This window comes from Apteryx mantelli, chromosome 3 (genome assembly GCF_036417845.1).
Source record: "Apteryx mantelli isolate bAptMan1 chromosome 3, bAptMan1.hap1, whole genome shotgun sequence".
NCBI lineage: Eukaryota > Metazoa > Chordata > Aves > Apterygiformes > Apterygidae > Apteryx > Apteryx mantelli.
In genome coordinates this window covers 116,837,686-116,853,918 of record NC_089980.1, presented here as the reverse complement: position 1 = coordinate 116,853,918, position 16,233 = coordinate 116,837,686, and the positions used below count along the sequence as shown (strand labels likewise).

The following is a 16,233-nucleotide window of genomic DNA, read 5'->3' as shown; positions in this document are numbered from 1 at the left end:
TTCAGATTTATTTGTCAACTGTTGAAAAGGGGGCTGAAGTCCCAAACCTACTCTTCCTGAACCTATTCCCATAAGAAAGGGATCAGCTATAAGAGATTACCATCCTACTGTCAATGCTGTCACTAAGCAAAACCAGAACGCTACTTACTGCTATCACGGTTGAACAGGTTTGTTTTGAAGTACTAGAAGAAAAAATATCTAAAAAATGAGTAAGTAAAGCCATTATTCAATAATCTATTAATTGTAAAACTGAACAAATATTTACCACTCTAAAAAGAAACAATATCATGCTATCCTAAATGCTATTTTACTTTACTGTTATGCAATACACCAATATTTAATATGCACATCTTGATTCATTTGTAGATTTTAAATAGAAGCTGAGCAACTTTGCCATAGAAGTTCTGGACTGATACCTATATAAGGATATCACTCAGGTCTGGTAATGCTGAGAGGGCTGTGTCTTAATGTTTTATTTCACTTAAGTCCCCTTATAAAAAGGAATGTTATAAGGCTAATTACAAGTATTATGACAGTTAATTTAGCCATGTTTGTAAAATACAGAAGAAGGGGTATGTTCCTCTAATATTTGAAAGGAGACCACAAAGAATAAACAGAGATCATACATGGTGGAGGAAGGGAAAGGGTGCTTCAATAGTTGAATAAAGAGCTTGAATCTGGCACGCTGTAGAACAGAAACCCAATGAACTGTCCCAGGAAGCTGTGTAATTAAACTTGAGGATAATATAAGAAGAGACTCAGGATTCTGAATGTGGATCCTATCCAACACAAAGGGAAAAAGCACAGCATGAAAGTTGCACATTGGAACACCTTCCTACCTATAGTCCCAGTAGTATCAATATTTACTTTTATGTTGCTCTGATAAAATAATTTCTTCCCCAGTCAAAAAAATACTTTTAAATCATTTTATACTGAGAAAGATCATTCCTGATACGCCACCTCCAGGTATGCTGTACTTAGTCCCTTAGATTACTTTGATGGTTTTCCTAGAATTCAGATTCAAATATTTATCAGGGTCCCTTCAAGACAATGTTTTCCCCACACAAAGGTGAGATGCCTGGTTGAAAATTAGAACCACAGTGCTGACCACAGGCTTTGTTATGAATGGAGCTCAGACTGCAAAGCAGGCCCAATTTCCAAGCTAAAATTTTACCCCTGTGGATACTGTTTTCAAAGGAAAGGCGGACTTGCCTTTCTTTATCTGTAGGTTCAATCTCAGATTTTCCTTAAATTTACGCAGTCACCAGGACAAAATAGATATAGTAGCTAAGTAAATACTGCTTATCAAGTGTATTCCTTCAGGAAGTTCTTCTAGATTTTCTCTTTGCTGTAGACTGTCCTTAGCAGCTGTTAATAATGCAGTAGCAAATGACAGTGAAACACAATTTTGGAGAAACCTGCATATCCACAGAAACATAGCAATTGGAAAAAAGACAGTAAAAACCAGACACATCTAAATGAATTTGACTTGTCTAAGCTTAGCACTTCTCTCTAAAACAGACAATCAATTTAATTCTGGTAATGTCATTCAGAAAACTATGCTTTTAACTGGAGTCAACTTACAGCCCATTTTACAGATCTTCTGCTGCTTCTCTTGCATCCTTTGACAACACTAAATACTGTTTCTGAAGTTCTCTGGTCACAGTTTCTCATCAGAAAGCCTCTCCAAACTTATAGTTTGGTATCTCCCCTTACCACCTCCAATGAGGTAAACTTCTGGTCTAACTGAGATACGTAAATTTGACAAGTGAGTTTAAGTCATTGCCTAACTCCTCAGAACACAGTGAGTAAGACTTACCAAAACAGCTTTATCTAACAATACTCATAAAAAATAGTATATCTGTAAGCAGGCATGATATGAATAGACATGTGGCATCTGAGTGGGAGGAGCTGCAGTCAGACTTTGTCCTCAGCTACACTTAATGTAACTTCAATAACATCAATAGCACTGCATGGCTAGAACCAAATGCCAAACCTAGTCTTCAAATTCTAAAATAGAAAATTAACCCACATAGATGTATACTTTCATTTTGCTTATGTTGCAAAACAGTGACATCCACTGGCAGCAACAGTTTAAATACTTAATTGTTGCAATTTGGATTTACTTGATATGAGTTGCTAGAAAGTTTCTCTGGGAAAAAGTCATCATAACTTACCTGTTGAGTCAGCACTACTCTCTGAGTTTTCAGAAACTGAGACACTATCAGTATCTGGAGCAACCGCAACATAACCCTCAGGAGGAAGATTCACTGTGTACATTCTCCTTGAAGGCAGAATTGTACTGTCACTACCTACAAAATAGAAAAGCAAAGTGTCTGACCATTGATCTCAGTATAGATTTTCTCAAACATTTTCCCAAATACAGCAATAACAACAAGAGGTCTCAAAAATCCTTTACAGAGGATGGAGAGGGACAGGGAGATGCGGGGCATTAAAATTTTCCTATGACCAAAAAAATTGCACCGAATTCTGTAGCAGTTACAAAAACAAAAAACAAAACAAAACAAAACAACCCCCCCCCCCCCACCACACTCTAAAGGTTTGTTCTTTCCATCAGAAGCATGTTTTTTCTTATATCAGACAATTCTTCCTCCACGACTTTAGAAGAAGCTTCCATTAACAGTGATACTTGAAAAGACACTACACACTTCTCCCCATTCAGCTTGGGAAGACTATTTCTGTAAGAACTGTTTCATAAAAGATGGATGGAGAGATACAAGCCAATTACAGAGTAGAAATAGTAGAGGTAAGTGACAGAACTGTGGTTCATCCATTTGGATATTTTTGCAGATGTAGTTCAGCTGTTGTTCCGAAGAGCACAAAGACAAAGAGAGTTTGAAAACTACACCTGACTAAGCCTCAGTAATACCTGTCCACCAAGAGGGCTCATCTCATTTCTTCTCTGCTTCAGAAGTTCTTTCTGAACATAAGGAAAAATGCCTTTACTGTGAGAATAGCAGAGCACTGGAACAGGTTGCCCAGAGAGGTTGTGGAGTCTCCATCCTTGGAGCTACTCAAAAGCCATCTGGACATGGTCCTGGGCAACATGCTCTAGGTGACCCTGCTTGAGTTGGGGGGGGGGGGGGACTACATGATCTCCAGAGAGATCCTTTCCAACCTCAACCACTGTGTAATCACGTGTTACTCTTTCTGGAGGAAGAGTGTCTGATACTAGTTTTTCCAACCATTTTATTGTGTAGGAAACTTCACTGCAATGATGGCAGTAGAATATTTTTGAAAAATTTCCTTCCCCTTTAAAAAAGGGATTTAAAAATATATGCAAGATTAGCAGTATAAACTTGTCATTTGTTCACTAGACCAAAAGGAACTTTGTAGGAATGACAGAGATGCATCTCTGTTCCAGTTATATGAAGCCAGTCCAAATAGCAGGCTGTATTTTTTGCTCAATTCCCATTAAAAAAAATGACGCCATTAGAGATTAACCACAGGGAGACAAAAGCCTTTCCAGAAGGCTAGGATGTTCATAGTGTCTCCAGATGCTGCACTAATTTTAGATGGTTCAGTGTGTTCTTTTTACACTCAGCCAGCTCCATAAGCCAGCGCAGATATAACACTATGAGTTTTCCTCTTTGGGGGCAATTTGCCCCTTTAAAATAGACAGACAAAACTGCTATATAATGTACAATATAAATGTCTTTGGCAGGTGCACACAATTAGCCTCTTCTCCACACACTTGCCAGAGGATCAGAGATGATCGAAGTCCATTGCAGAGCTGCAGCAAGTGTTCAGACTAATACCTAAATATTTAAAAAGCATTTGAATCTAACAAAAACAAAAAAAATCCTGTTAGGAATGTATGTTTTTATAATCAAATAGCTTTGGTTTACCTAAATCAGACAGACATCTTTTTACTGAGACATCACACTTACCTAGACATGTAGCTATTTCTCAGAGAAAAAAATTCAAAAAAATTTTTTTTTTCAAAAAAAAAAAAAAAAAGGTTCAGCATCATCGATCACCTCAGGTATCTGTGATAAACACATTTCAGAACATTAAAGGTACTTTTGACAAGCTACATCACAGTTGCTTTCAATATCAGGATGCAACCATTTTGTTTGAGAACACATTAAAAATTGACAGCTTTTCCTCAATGACCTGTTATTATTTTAACACATAATAAAGGAAATTACATAAATACAATAAGATGAAAAGTAATTACATGGTTTGGAAAAAGATCCAACGAAAATTAATTTATAAGAAATCTTCAACAAAATCGTTTCACCAAGATGATGCCAAATCACTGAACTGCCAGTAGCTGGGTTGATTTTTTCCTCTCTCCATGTTCATTAATGATGAAGTAAGTGTTAATCAGTAATAGTTTTAAATAACAAGGATGAATGAATGTTTTTGAGTTATCCCCTACTGAACAATTACAAAATTTTCTTTTTTCCCCCCTCTGTACTTCCTCTTTTCTTCTCCCTTACATATGAGTTCTGTAAAACAAACAAAAAACCCCCATGAAAATATTAAACTCAATTTGCGGTAGTCATGACTAATTTAAACCCTTTAATCTTATAAGCAGTGATAGGATTCAGGCACTTGTGGTTGCTGAAAGACAGAAAGAAAGAAAAAAAAATAATGCCTCTTTAGGATTTCTATTTAATCATGACAACACTTAAATGCAAATAGCAGCATTTATGCTGGGACATCCGTAACTTTCTTGGATAAAGTACTTGAATGAGAATTTTTGGGGAAAACTGTAACACTTAATCTTCCAAAGAAGAACAGTAACAGCTTTTACTATGTAAATGAGATGATTCAAAAAAAATTTTTTTTTTTTTTTAAGCCTATCTGTTCAAATGGGAGTCCCCAAGGGACATATTTACCCCGTACATGCCTTGAAGCCATTTGTAAACCATAAATCATGCTTTAGTCTTTACTAATCCCACACATCAACCAAAACTGTTATCATAAACAAAAGTATATGCATAACCATATTTGATAGATTGTCTTTATATATAAACCACATGAACTGCAAGAGCAAAGCTATATTCTAATCATTGAAACTTTTCAATCTTTCAAAAGCTTTCAGGAACCTGGGTCCTAATAAACTTTTGAACAATGGAGATAAGTTAAGAATGATGGATAAAGGAAAAGTTCAGGCATCATCCTACCTTAAAAGCTAAGACAGCTGTGAAGACACATATAGAAGACTTCACTTTTACCTCTTAGTACTAACCCTTGATTAATTCACACCTTTCAATAAGCAATAAAAAACAGTGGAAAGTCTTCAAGACATGACCAGGAATCTTCCTAATTCAGCTGTTTGTTCTGTGATAGTAGATAATGGTTTTTTTCTGCCAGGAGTCTAGAAGTGAAGACAAGCTTGACAGAGACTGAAGCCCACCAGACCAAGAACAAAACAAAGACAAAGGCTATAGAAGTTTTGACTCAAATATAAAAGGTGATGCTGGCTCTATTTGAGACCATAAAAACATTTAGCTTTTACTCGCGCAGGATCCTGCTGTACATTCCCTTATGATTGTTATTTGTGGAGCTGAAAGCACAGAAACCAAGGAGCCAGCAACAAGTGTTTACTACTGGCAACTTGAACATCACTTCCCAATGACCACATACAACCCCTCTTTATCTCCACACAATATAGACACGCTATCTCTTCCCCCTGTGTTGACTAGCAGGACAAGTGTCTTTGAAGATGGTGAGAATATGAATCCTGGGAGAGAGTGAACTCTCTCCTCCAGAAAACTTTTATAAGCTTAGAGTGTAGCAAAGGTGATATCAGCAACTAAACAACTATGGTAGACTCTAGAACATACATACCTTGAGGCTCCTCCTGAGTTATGCTGCCGAGAAACAGGTATCATCCCAGTTATTAATGCAAAGACAAACTGTCCTTCATCAGTATGAAAATTATTTAAAAAAAAAAAAGTGATCCTGAATATCCCTCCTGAAATTTACACATATTTTTGTTCAGCTGATATCCAAGTTCCTAAACATCAAGCTATAGTAACTTTAGACCTCCATGGTAAGGTATGAGAGAACTGCTTCAGGGCCACAAAGTATTACATTGTATATAATGATCCACTTCAGTTCACAGGTTGACACTCACAGAATTATCTTCCATTTGCAAGTCCACAAGAACACTCACATAGTTTCTACAAAGGCAAAACCCTTTACCTCAAGTAATCTCCTGTGCAACTAGAAAGTATAATTCTTTTCCTCAGAGTGCTGCATAATTCCTGCTGCTTGATCTCGGTCTTCAGCAGGATTTCTTTCCTCGATATTGAGGTATTGGTATGGGAACGGGTAGAGAGGGAGAAAAATGGTAACAGTAATAAGCAACTTAATAAAGAAATAATATTCACTTCCTGCTGGTTGTTTGTTTTACTCAAATGATAACCACCATACAACTACGTGCATTTTGTGCGACTTTGCTAAGTGGAGTAGTTCATGAATTCTTCCTGTACAAAATCACCACTGCAAGTAGGCATTCAGCTCTCATAAAATTATGGAACCTCTTTACAGAGATATTAACAAACATCATTTACTATTATGGTCTAATTCCTCCAGCTTGTTTAAACCCTCTGAAGTGCCCCCAAATCTTCTTATTTAGCTAATCTAAGATAATTTATTTCTTTTGTAAATATTAGTGTCCAGTTCACCCAGCCCATCCATACTTTATTGTATTAAACAAGGAAGAGTCAACTCAGCCCAATTTTTGACTGAAAAAGACACACTCCTTCTAAAGGCTGTTCAGCACTTCCTAAATAAAAGTTTACTGAATGGCTTTCGGACATCTAATCAACCTACATTAACTTATTTGCCTTTGCCATGCATTTTATTGGTACCAATGCCTGTAAAGTTAATCCTAGAGTTGCAAACTGTTGGAAAACATAGTGGGAAAGCTGTACAGTATGCTTACTTTATTCCAATACTCTTTTTTTGACAATACAATTGGCCGTCAGGCCCAGGATACTGGTTTAGATAGCAGCACTGAACTTCTGGATTGATCCAAACTTGTGTTATTGGGTACACAGTTGTCTCCAAAAAGAAAAGTAGTCTACTGTCCTTTGATCTTCAAGAAATAGCATGTTTTTACTGCATTCATACATTTTTGATAGCAGCCTAAACATGTTATACGGGACTACTCCCAATTCTTCGGGTGTATACCATTTGCGACTGGTGACATGTTCATTGAAGTCAGTTCATTCCAGCCTTCATCCTAACATTGCAAGTCACTAGAAGTACTTCACTTTATTAAAAAGACTAAGTCTAGGACTACAGAAACTGCTCCTTCTTTGCAAGTCATGGAGATGACTATAAAGAAATTGTTAGCTCACTAGCAATGTGAGTCTCTCCTAAGCATTCTCTTTATCACTTGGTGATGCAGCAGACTGATTAGATAAGGAAAGTAGCTCTTCATATTTATTTTCGAATCAAAATTCCTTTTTCTACCCACAGCCCCTGTGGTTCTTTGGCCTGTGCTCCCTTGTGGGAATTGTAAAACAGCTGGAGAGCTAGCAAGATGCAGGAGCAGTTTATTTTTCATCTTGTCTTTTCCCCACATGCAGAAATAAGACTACCATATGATCATGACCACTTGGCCTCTCAGGAGCTCAGATGAGCACAAGGTTACCCTAGACAGTTCCCCTGGTACTTGCCTGTGGCTTAGCACAGATGACAGGTCTGGAACTAACTCCTACAGCAGCTCCCTCTCCCACTTCCCTCCCACAGGGAGGGTACACAAATTGAACAGAATGGCAAACTGAAAGGGTAAACAGAATGGGAACTTTGGTCAGTCTTACAATTCATCCTTTCAAGTGTATGAAGACAATGACTAGATTTTTGAATGAAACCAGACACAGTCAAACAGTGGTAATCATGGGTTTCATGTGATGGATTCCCAATCCATTGGGAATCTACTTAATTATCATGCTACATTTCAGCCTTCTCACTTAAGCATATGTATGATTAGAGGGGAAGGAGTATAGAAAGAGAAATAATCACACCATCTGAATCATGACCCTCACCTAATGTTAAATATGGCAGTACTTGCAGAAGTATTTGAGACAACGTGGTTATCCTTTTGTTAGGCCCTGTGTGCTTTAGGAAGGCCACCTGCTCTGGATTTTATTTGTTCTGCTTTTAAATTCTGCTTTGTGTTTTAAACTAGATTTCCATTTTATTAAAAGCTACTGTACTAATAAGGTCCAAACATGTCTTGCAAGGTCATCTTAACACTTCCTTATTCAAACTCAATTTCATAATCCAAATGAAATGCATCTACTAACTATAGTGGCTGCTTTTATCTGGTAGCAGAGCTCTTCAGATCCTAAAACTGCTCTTATTATTTTTTTTAAGCAAACAAACAAGGGCAATCAGACTCTTTTATTGAAGACACTGAAATTTCAGAATAGATTTTCTCTCTCTCTCTCTTTTTTTTGGTGGTAACTGTCTGACCATAATAATTTTTCAAAACTCTCACTATTTTGCTGGCTTACTGAAGTTCTTCCCACACATCAACATTTTGTCACACTGTCTTACTTTTGATTTCTCTCATTCTAAAGGTTGGTAGTTTATTTTCACCATCATATTTGCACACACACACAAACACACACACATAATGTATAAAAAAAACCAACACACTTTTGTTATTTTGCTTTTCACTCCTTACACACATTTTCTGTGGTTAGTAAAAATGACATACCACCTATAAAGTTTGGTTTAAAACATACTTCTAAAACATTATGGTTAAGATTCCTAGTGGAATAATTGAAAAAGCTATCAATGAAAGTATTAAATTGAGACAGTCAGACTTGGAGTTTATGTTCCTCACTACATGAATGAGGAGTTAGATTTTAGGTTGAGAAAAAAAAAAAAGTTTGATACAAATATACTCAGAGGACTAGAGCATTTAAAGGAAGAAAACAACATGAGAAAACTCTCAGAGGTACTTCCTCATCTTTTCCTTCAGCTCAGTGGAAACTAAGAACAACTTTGGATGGAAACTGAGGTCAATAAAAACATAAGCATTTTTAGAAGGCCTGAATTTGGGATGGGAAGTTCAAAAAAGGCAAGGACCGAAAGATAGCCCAATTTTATTTCTCTCACCACCTCTCACATGTACACTGACTTTTAGATCTTTTTAGACACCAAGAAAGGCTGTGTTGCAGCCATTTTATTGAAGACAAGATTTACTAATATAATTCAGCTCCAGTTTCACTGCAGAAGTGACAGACATTCTACGTCACAGAGAGAAAACAGATTAAAAAAAAAAGTAAGTAGTTAGCCTCTTCTCTTGGAAGACTCAATCAGGATCATCAATTAGGAAAGAACTTTTACCTATGAACTGTTAAAACATCTATATTCCTTTGGACCAACAATGAAGACAAAGCACAATATAAAGTGGGAGTGAAGCAGGGACAAACCTTAGCTAGGGAGCAGAGAAATAACAGAACACATTTCAGAGTAGAATCTGACTACAGGTGGACAGCTGTTTTCAAATCATGAGACAACTAATTTACATAGTGATACAAGCTATTCTTTATTTTGTGAAAGTTGAATACATGAGGTAATGAGGAAACAAGGCTTATAGCTAAGAGTTAAGCCATTTATATAACTTTACAGCTTCAGTGTCTTGAATGCTTCCTAGCGTATGATTACAGGCAATATTTTGGTTAGATGTCTAAGAATTCTAGTTGTATAAACAGGAGAATAAGGCCTCTTAAGAATGTTAGGTTAGCACTTAGTTCAATTATTTCTCCTAGTGCTGTAGATCTCATTAGTTCAATATGCCCTCCAAAAGCCAAATAGAACTCAATCAATGCAATTTCCCTTCCCCCCCCCAAAGCCCTGCAGCACTGAATCTAAAGGGCTATGTCTATGTTTCAATTAATTAATTACCCTCACTGATTAAGTGATTGCTTCCTGGACTAGTTTCAGGTAAATCAAATGATGCGCTTATCAGAATAAAAGTAAAAACAAAGTTTAAGTTTTTAAACTATTTTTTTTTTCAAAACTTATTTTTATTCAATATTTGGAAGTGATCAGTAAGAGACCATTGCTGTTTACATGCAAAAATAATGCAAATCACAGAAGTACAAAATATACATTTATGAAAAAAAATTTGCCCTGAATTTGGTTCAGTAACAAGTTATATGCTATTTCACTAATTTCAACTAATGGTTGGAGGGTACAGTTGGTGGGAAAGACAAGTAGGAAGTAAGCATGTGTATTATCAGAAAACATGAAGTCTGATTCCTAAGTAACTACCATTTTGACAGTGAAGCTTAACTAATGCATTCCCCAGTGTACACAGGGGCAGCAGAGACATCTTACATGACCTGTTTCGTGGTCATCATACTGAAAATAATTTCAGAGAGGGAGGCAGGGTGGACAGCAAAGATGCTAACACACACCATTACTACACAGTTAGATTCACCTCAAGTTCATCTGGTGGCCCCCCCCACCCCTGCCCCGCTTCCCTTCCCTGTCTGAAACAAGTCCATTTTACCAAGTTTTCAGACACAAACCATTTTCTGTTTTCTTTCTCAAGATAATTAGTTTTCCTGCAGCTGGCTACACTTAGGTTTAGAGATTGTTTACACTTACAGCTAACGCTAGCATTTTCTGCTCCAATTAGGCAACTGCTACATGCTATTAGATGAACTATTTGTTCAACCGCTTTCAGTTGTCACAGAAGCCAGCAGATTTCTCTCTGATAGCTAAGCTGTTTGAAATTAAGATGTAACTAAAAAAAGAAGCATTTGCATGTGTGTGTGAGAAGACTGTAAGAGGAAGGAACAGGTCAACCAGCAGCAAAAAAACCAAAACCAACCAAACAAAAACATTGCTAGAAAATTTTGAGACTGAACTATAAGGCAGTTTCTGTAATGACAGAAGATACAGATATTGCACATGCAGCCCACCCAATCTAAACAGAGAAGGAGGAAAAAAAAAATTCCCCAAACCCACAACTCTACATTCCCCCAAGCATACAGCTACCACCTTCAAAATTCAGTTGGGTACCATTTCCACCACAGTCATAAGATCTTGGTTTCTTTAGTTAAATAAACTACTTATATTTGGATATTTGTCCCTTTTGCACAGTAAAACACCACTGTAATAAAGCACATAATGAGAGCATTTTTAAACCCCTGAGAGAAGACAAGAGTGTGAGACAGCACTTTGTTGTGTAATAACTATAATCTCCATTGCTCTTTAGCTTATTCACAACAGGCAGCTTTTCAGAGCAATTAACAGCTAAAATGAACCTGAACTGTTTGTCTTTAAAGCTGTTTATTGCATTGTGTACTGCTAGAGTTTAATTTCTTTAGCATATACACTTTGGCAATTTGATCAGCTTGGCAGAGTGAGTCCTGTCCATACATATTTTACACTCAAGTTTTATTTTCTAGTCACTTCTGCCACAAATTCAAGTTTTCCATAAAATAATGACTCAAGGAAGACAGGATGAGGGTTGCAAGGACACAGTCCAGGTGACCCAATTCTGATGATTTCTGAAACACAGCATACCAAGAGAATAATATTAATGGAAAAAGTGAGCTGGAACACACAGAAAAAAGTCATTTAACTGTACTGGATTCTAACAGGAACTCCTTATATAGGACAGTAATGCTGGGATATTTCGCTATTGACGGCCATTCACATTTTCATTCAAAGAACATAGATTAAATGGCATTTTGTCTACCTACATAGCATTATACGAAAATTTTCATTTTTAATTAAAACTTAGAAGTAATAGTAGCTCAGCTTTTTTCTTCTTCATCAACTCTTATTTAAAAATAGATCAAGTAGTTTGTCTCTACAAGACTTCAGGCTCGGGTGAGGCTCTGTGCATTTCAATACCCTTCTTCAGAAGCAGGGAAAAAACAAAAGTCAAGAGTGAAACAATGGACAATATGCTTTACACAGAACAACTGAATACTGCACATCTTACTGGTAGGCAATTATTCCTCTTCAGTCTCTTCCTTATAAAAATTAAGAGTTGCTGAACACCAATCAGTAAGCTCAAATCCTTTAAACAGTGGGTAGAATTCTGACCAAGGAAAAGATCTGAGACTAAGAAGGCCATTAAAAAAAGCCGATCTTACAATTAGCAAATCTGCAGGCAGAAGCATGCAAGTCTAGTTTGAATTCATAATGTAAGGTGCCGTAAACAATTAGCAAGATTTGAAAGCACCAAGAAAAGTAAAGAAATCACAGAACTACAGATCTTCAGAGAAACAACAACCTTGAAATTAATCCTTGTTGTAGGTAGATCCTGCCCTATCAGGGGTCAGCCTCCCCCCCCCCCAAAAAAAAAAACCCAAACCCCACACACTCTAATCCTCTTTGAATGAAAAATTTAGACAGTTTATATCCAAGTGAGTCATTCATACTTAGAAATGCTTTTGCAATTAATCCTTTGCCAAACACTTTTCTGAGATATAGCAGGTTTTTAAGCATTTGTAACAGTGCACTTGGAAACATATCGGTAAGCTTAGTTGGAGGAAGGGAAAATTAAGTCCTACTATTTGTAGGAGCTTCTTTCACTTTTCCATTCATTCTTTTTAATACTCTGTCAGTAAGGTTTAGGCTAACTACACTTATGCCTAACTTTTAAATAGCTTAAGGTAACTCAGCTGTTTATCTAGACCCTCTCTAATGTCATATTGAAAGCAAGAAAAAAAATATTTTCTTACATCTACTGAAATTAAGGACTAAAGCTCTTGCAATGGAAGGATCAGGTTCTTCAAAGGAAGAAGTGTTTAGAAAGTCTCATCTAATTTTTCTATGGCTAAACAAATCTATTTTGGTTATATTAATTTTATTATTGAATATTTTGGTAGAATAGGAAAAGGGTCTTATTTAGGACAACCAGAATCCAAAGAGCAGGTACATCTTGCGTGCTAGTATGTTATAAAAGGGAAGCTTTGGCTATGGCAATAAGTTTATTTTTAGAAAAAAGTGATTTCTCTCTCAGAAAAAGGTGTCAAAATGTAAGTGATTACCCTTGTCTTTTGGGTTTTGAAGAAAAGTGGCATTCCCACACCTTTCCCTCCATCCCCAACAAACCTACCATCTTCCCAAAAAAATGCATTCAGAAGATTAATCTGTAGCCACAAAGGCTATAAATTTTCCTTCTCTCTTCACTTATTCTGAGTGTTATTTAGTTTCAGACTGTGTAGGGGCAGTTATGGAACAATTCCTTCTGATAGACTAGTACTAGCCAGAGTTATTAACACTTCTTTCAAAATGAAATGAGAACCATCTATAATCATGGCCTATTCAAAAGTCTATAGTAGTAGAGGTGAATATCTAACAATTAAATAAGTACAGCCTCAATGTTAAAAAAAAATCCATTAAAAAAGTTTCCTATATTTGTATTTTTCCAAAAATAAAGCATTCACTGGGGTAGTTTTATTTTTACAGTAGGAAAAACAACAACAAAGAGGTGTTTTTTCCTCTGAAACCACAAACAGAAATCCTAATGAAGATATGAAAATGAGCAACTGAGACTGCCAGAAGAGTTTTTCCTTCATTAAACAAACAAAAACCCCAAAACAAACAAACAAAAATATATTCTCAAGCTAGAACTGCTTAGCAGTCCAAAGAAAAACCCAGGTTTCCAATAGAAAGTGTCTTGACAATTTGTATGCATTAAAATCCAGTGGCAAAGGAAAGCAAGAACTACTGCACGCTGAGGAAAAGAGACTCATCCAGTGTGTGTGGAACTATCTGCCATTTAACACTACAACGATATCAAAGTTTTAGTTCAGAATGTATCGAGGTAGCAATAGCAGACTAAACTTTCATTTCTAATGCTCCCTGTGCTAGCATTTGGCAGAACAACTTCATTTTTACATACCTCACCTTCTTTCCCCAGCCCCACAGTATTAATAACATTCACTTGCCAGCATTACCAGATTCTTTAAGTATGCAGTTTTTCTTGTCAGAGCCTTCTAGAAATTGAGCACTGTTCATGAAAACCAAGTAGTATGCTAACATTTTTAATTTATGACTAAACTGGCTAGAAGATCCAAGGTGGACACACCAATACATTCAAACACACAGATCTATTAGCGACACTTTTCTAATCCTCGGAAGAGGGCAGAGGGGTTTTAAATACTTGGTGAAGTGAAAGATGAGATCATCTATGACAAAAATGGGGGAAGTTTTTCTCTTATTTAAAAAACATAACAAAATAAGAAAACCCAAAAGCACCAGACCTACTTTAGGAGTCTATGCTAAATAAATAAAATAACATTTTCTCACAACACCCTAAAAAATTGTCAGTAACCAAGGTGTCTAGTAACAGCTTAGCTACCTGGCTTTCTCACATCTGTCTATAGTGAGATTTGCCTTTAAAAGATTGCATGGGTTTTGCTTGCCCTGTATTACACCCATGTGCTGTGACAGAAGGCGCCCGTAAATCTCAGTTTGCTGCATTTCCATTTGTTTGACATCCATTTTGTTTTTCTAAAACAGTACTTTTAACAGTTTGTTTTGTGCAGTGAATAACGAGAGGCACAATTTCAAAAGGTTGGTAAAACAGTAAGCCTATGCTATAAATTGTTATTTAATACCATTTAGAGAGGATTGTCCTTCAGAAATAAGTAACAGGATATTTATCAGCTACGTGATGAAGACACATCGAACAAGCATAATTACGGAGTAATTTCTTAAGCTGAAAATGCCTTCATCTACAGTGAACCTATGGCTTCCCTTATAAAGTAGGGTCTGTCTGAACTCCCACCCAAGGGTGTGGGTGTGCGTAAGAGAGTTTAGTTGACCTTACAACGTACATCTCCCTCTGATTGTTCCATTAATTCTAGGAACGCTGCGTCAGGAACTAGGTATGAACAAAAGCTTTTGATCTAGAATCCTAACGCAGGTAATGTAGCTCACGGGAAAGAGGACGTGGAGCAAAAAGAAGCGTTCCTCATTTAGGATTTTCACAGCAAAGCAAGCAGGCTGCTTTTGAAACTAACAAGAAACTAACTGAGCTTCTTCACTGCTTGTTTTCCATTTGAGGCAAGTAAAGGCTATAGGAGTGCAGAAAGGGCTCCACTCATTGATCTTCTACTAATGTGTACTAAAAAACCCACATCCCTTGAAGACTGTTACAGCGATAAACTTGTAGGAAAAGAGAAATCAGTTACATAAACTTGAAAACAACAGATAAATTGATCATTATTCTCTGATTGTGGTTTCATTTAAAAGATCTTTTGCATAAATAGTTATTTACATGTTATGATTTTATAGCATTGGGCAGTGAAAAAATACATGTTTAGTAATAGGCTATAAGATTTGGAGCTATAAATTATGCAGTCTTGGAACAGGAAGACAAAAGGTATTAAATTAATTTTTTGGTCATATACTATTTTAAGTAACTTGTGGATGAAAATGCTATGGGCATAACTATTAAAAGGGAGACCATTTAAGTGGGAGTAGCTTGAGTTTCAGATAGAGAACAGAAGATGAGAGCGATTTTTTGTATAGATATGAACTCCTTCCTAGTTTGAACATGATCAAGTACTTCAGTAGATTTTGTTGGATTGAAATAATTTGGTGTCAATAAGAGACTGAAGATTTCTCAAAAAGAAAGCTGATTTAAGGTCCAAGTATGTTCTGGCATTAAATAGCAGCTTGTAAAATAAAATGGACAAAAACTTACTATAAAATTTAGCAATGTTCGACTTTCCTTTAACAGCTATTGTTAAATAAAGAATTTTCTAAGTATGCACAAGCTAAAAATCCCGAAATTCTTGTATTTATTGGAATGCTGTTTACAGCACTGTATTAAATACCTGCATATTCAAGCATAATAGGAACTGTGCCCCTAAAATTTATAAATCATACTTTTGAATCTTGATCCTGTAAATACTTGCATTTATATTGTCCCTTTTGAGATCAAGTTAACATTTGGAATCTTAAGCATACAGAGGATCAGAACCAATGTTTATGACTTGTTAACTGACACTGCCTAAAGTTTTTCTTTTTCTTTTGTAATATTCGAGATCTCATATCAATAACAAGGTTGTTGAAGGATTTTTAGCAGAAGAGAGCACAGCAGGTTCCTCTCCTTTTTTTTTAAAGCTGCCTGTCAACAAAGTTGCCTGTATAGGTTCTGGTGACATTTTTTGTTCTACTTCAGTTGTAAGTCACTCATCTTCTCTAGAAGCTCTTCCCATAACGAAGCACACTTGAAGAAGTTTTCTTTGGTTC

The 16,233-nt window shown here is 36.4% G+C and overlaps 1 protein-coding gene across 9 annotated transcripts in view; it reads right to left on the bottom strand.

Annotated features, from left to right (window-relative positions):
* Window positions 1-16,233, bottom strand: part of ERICH1 (glutamate rich 1) — a 110,824-nt gene that overhangs the window by 66,493 nt on the left and 28,098 nt on the right. For all 9 annotated transcript variants that reach the window (XR_010883830.1, XR_010883831.1, XR_010883826.1 and 6 more), the window contains one exon: window positions 2,178-2,312. Coding sequence is in view for 2 of the 9 variants with exons in the window: in XM_067294231.1 (XP_067150332.1) it covers window positions 2,178-2,312 (135 nt within the window). In the remaining 7 variants the exon portion in view is untranslated. The remainder of the gene's footprint in view (window positions 1-2,177; window positions 2,313-16,233) is intronic.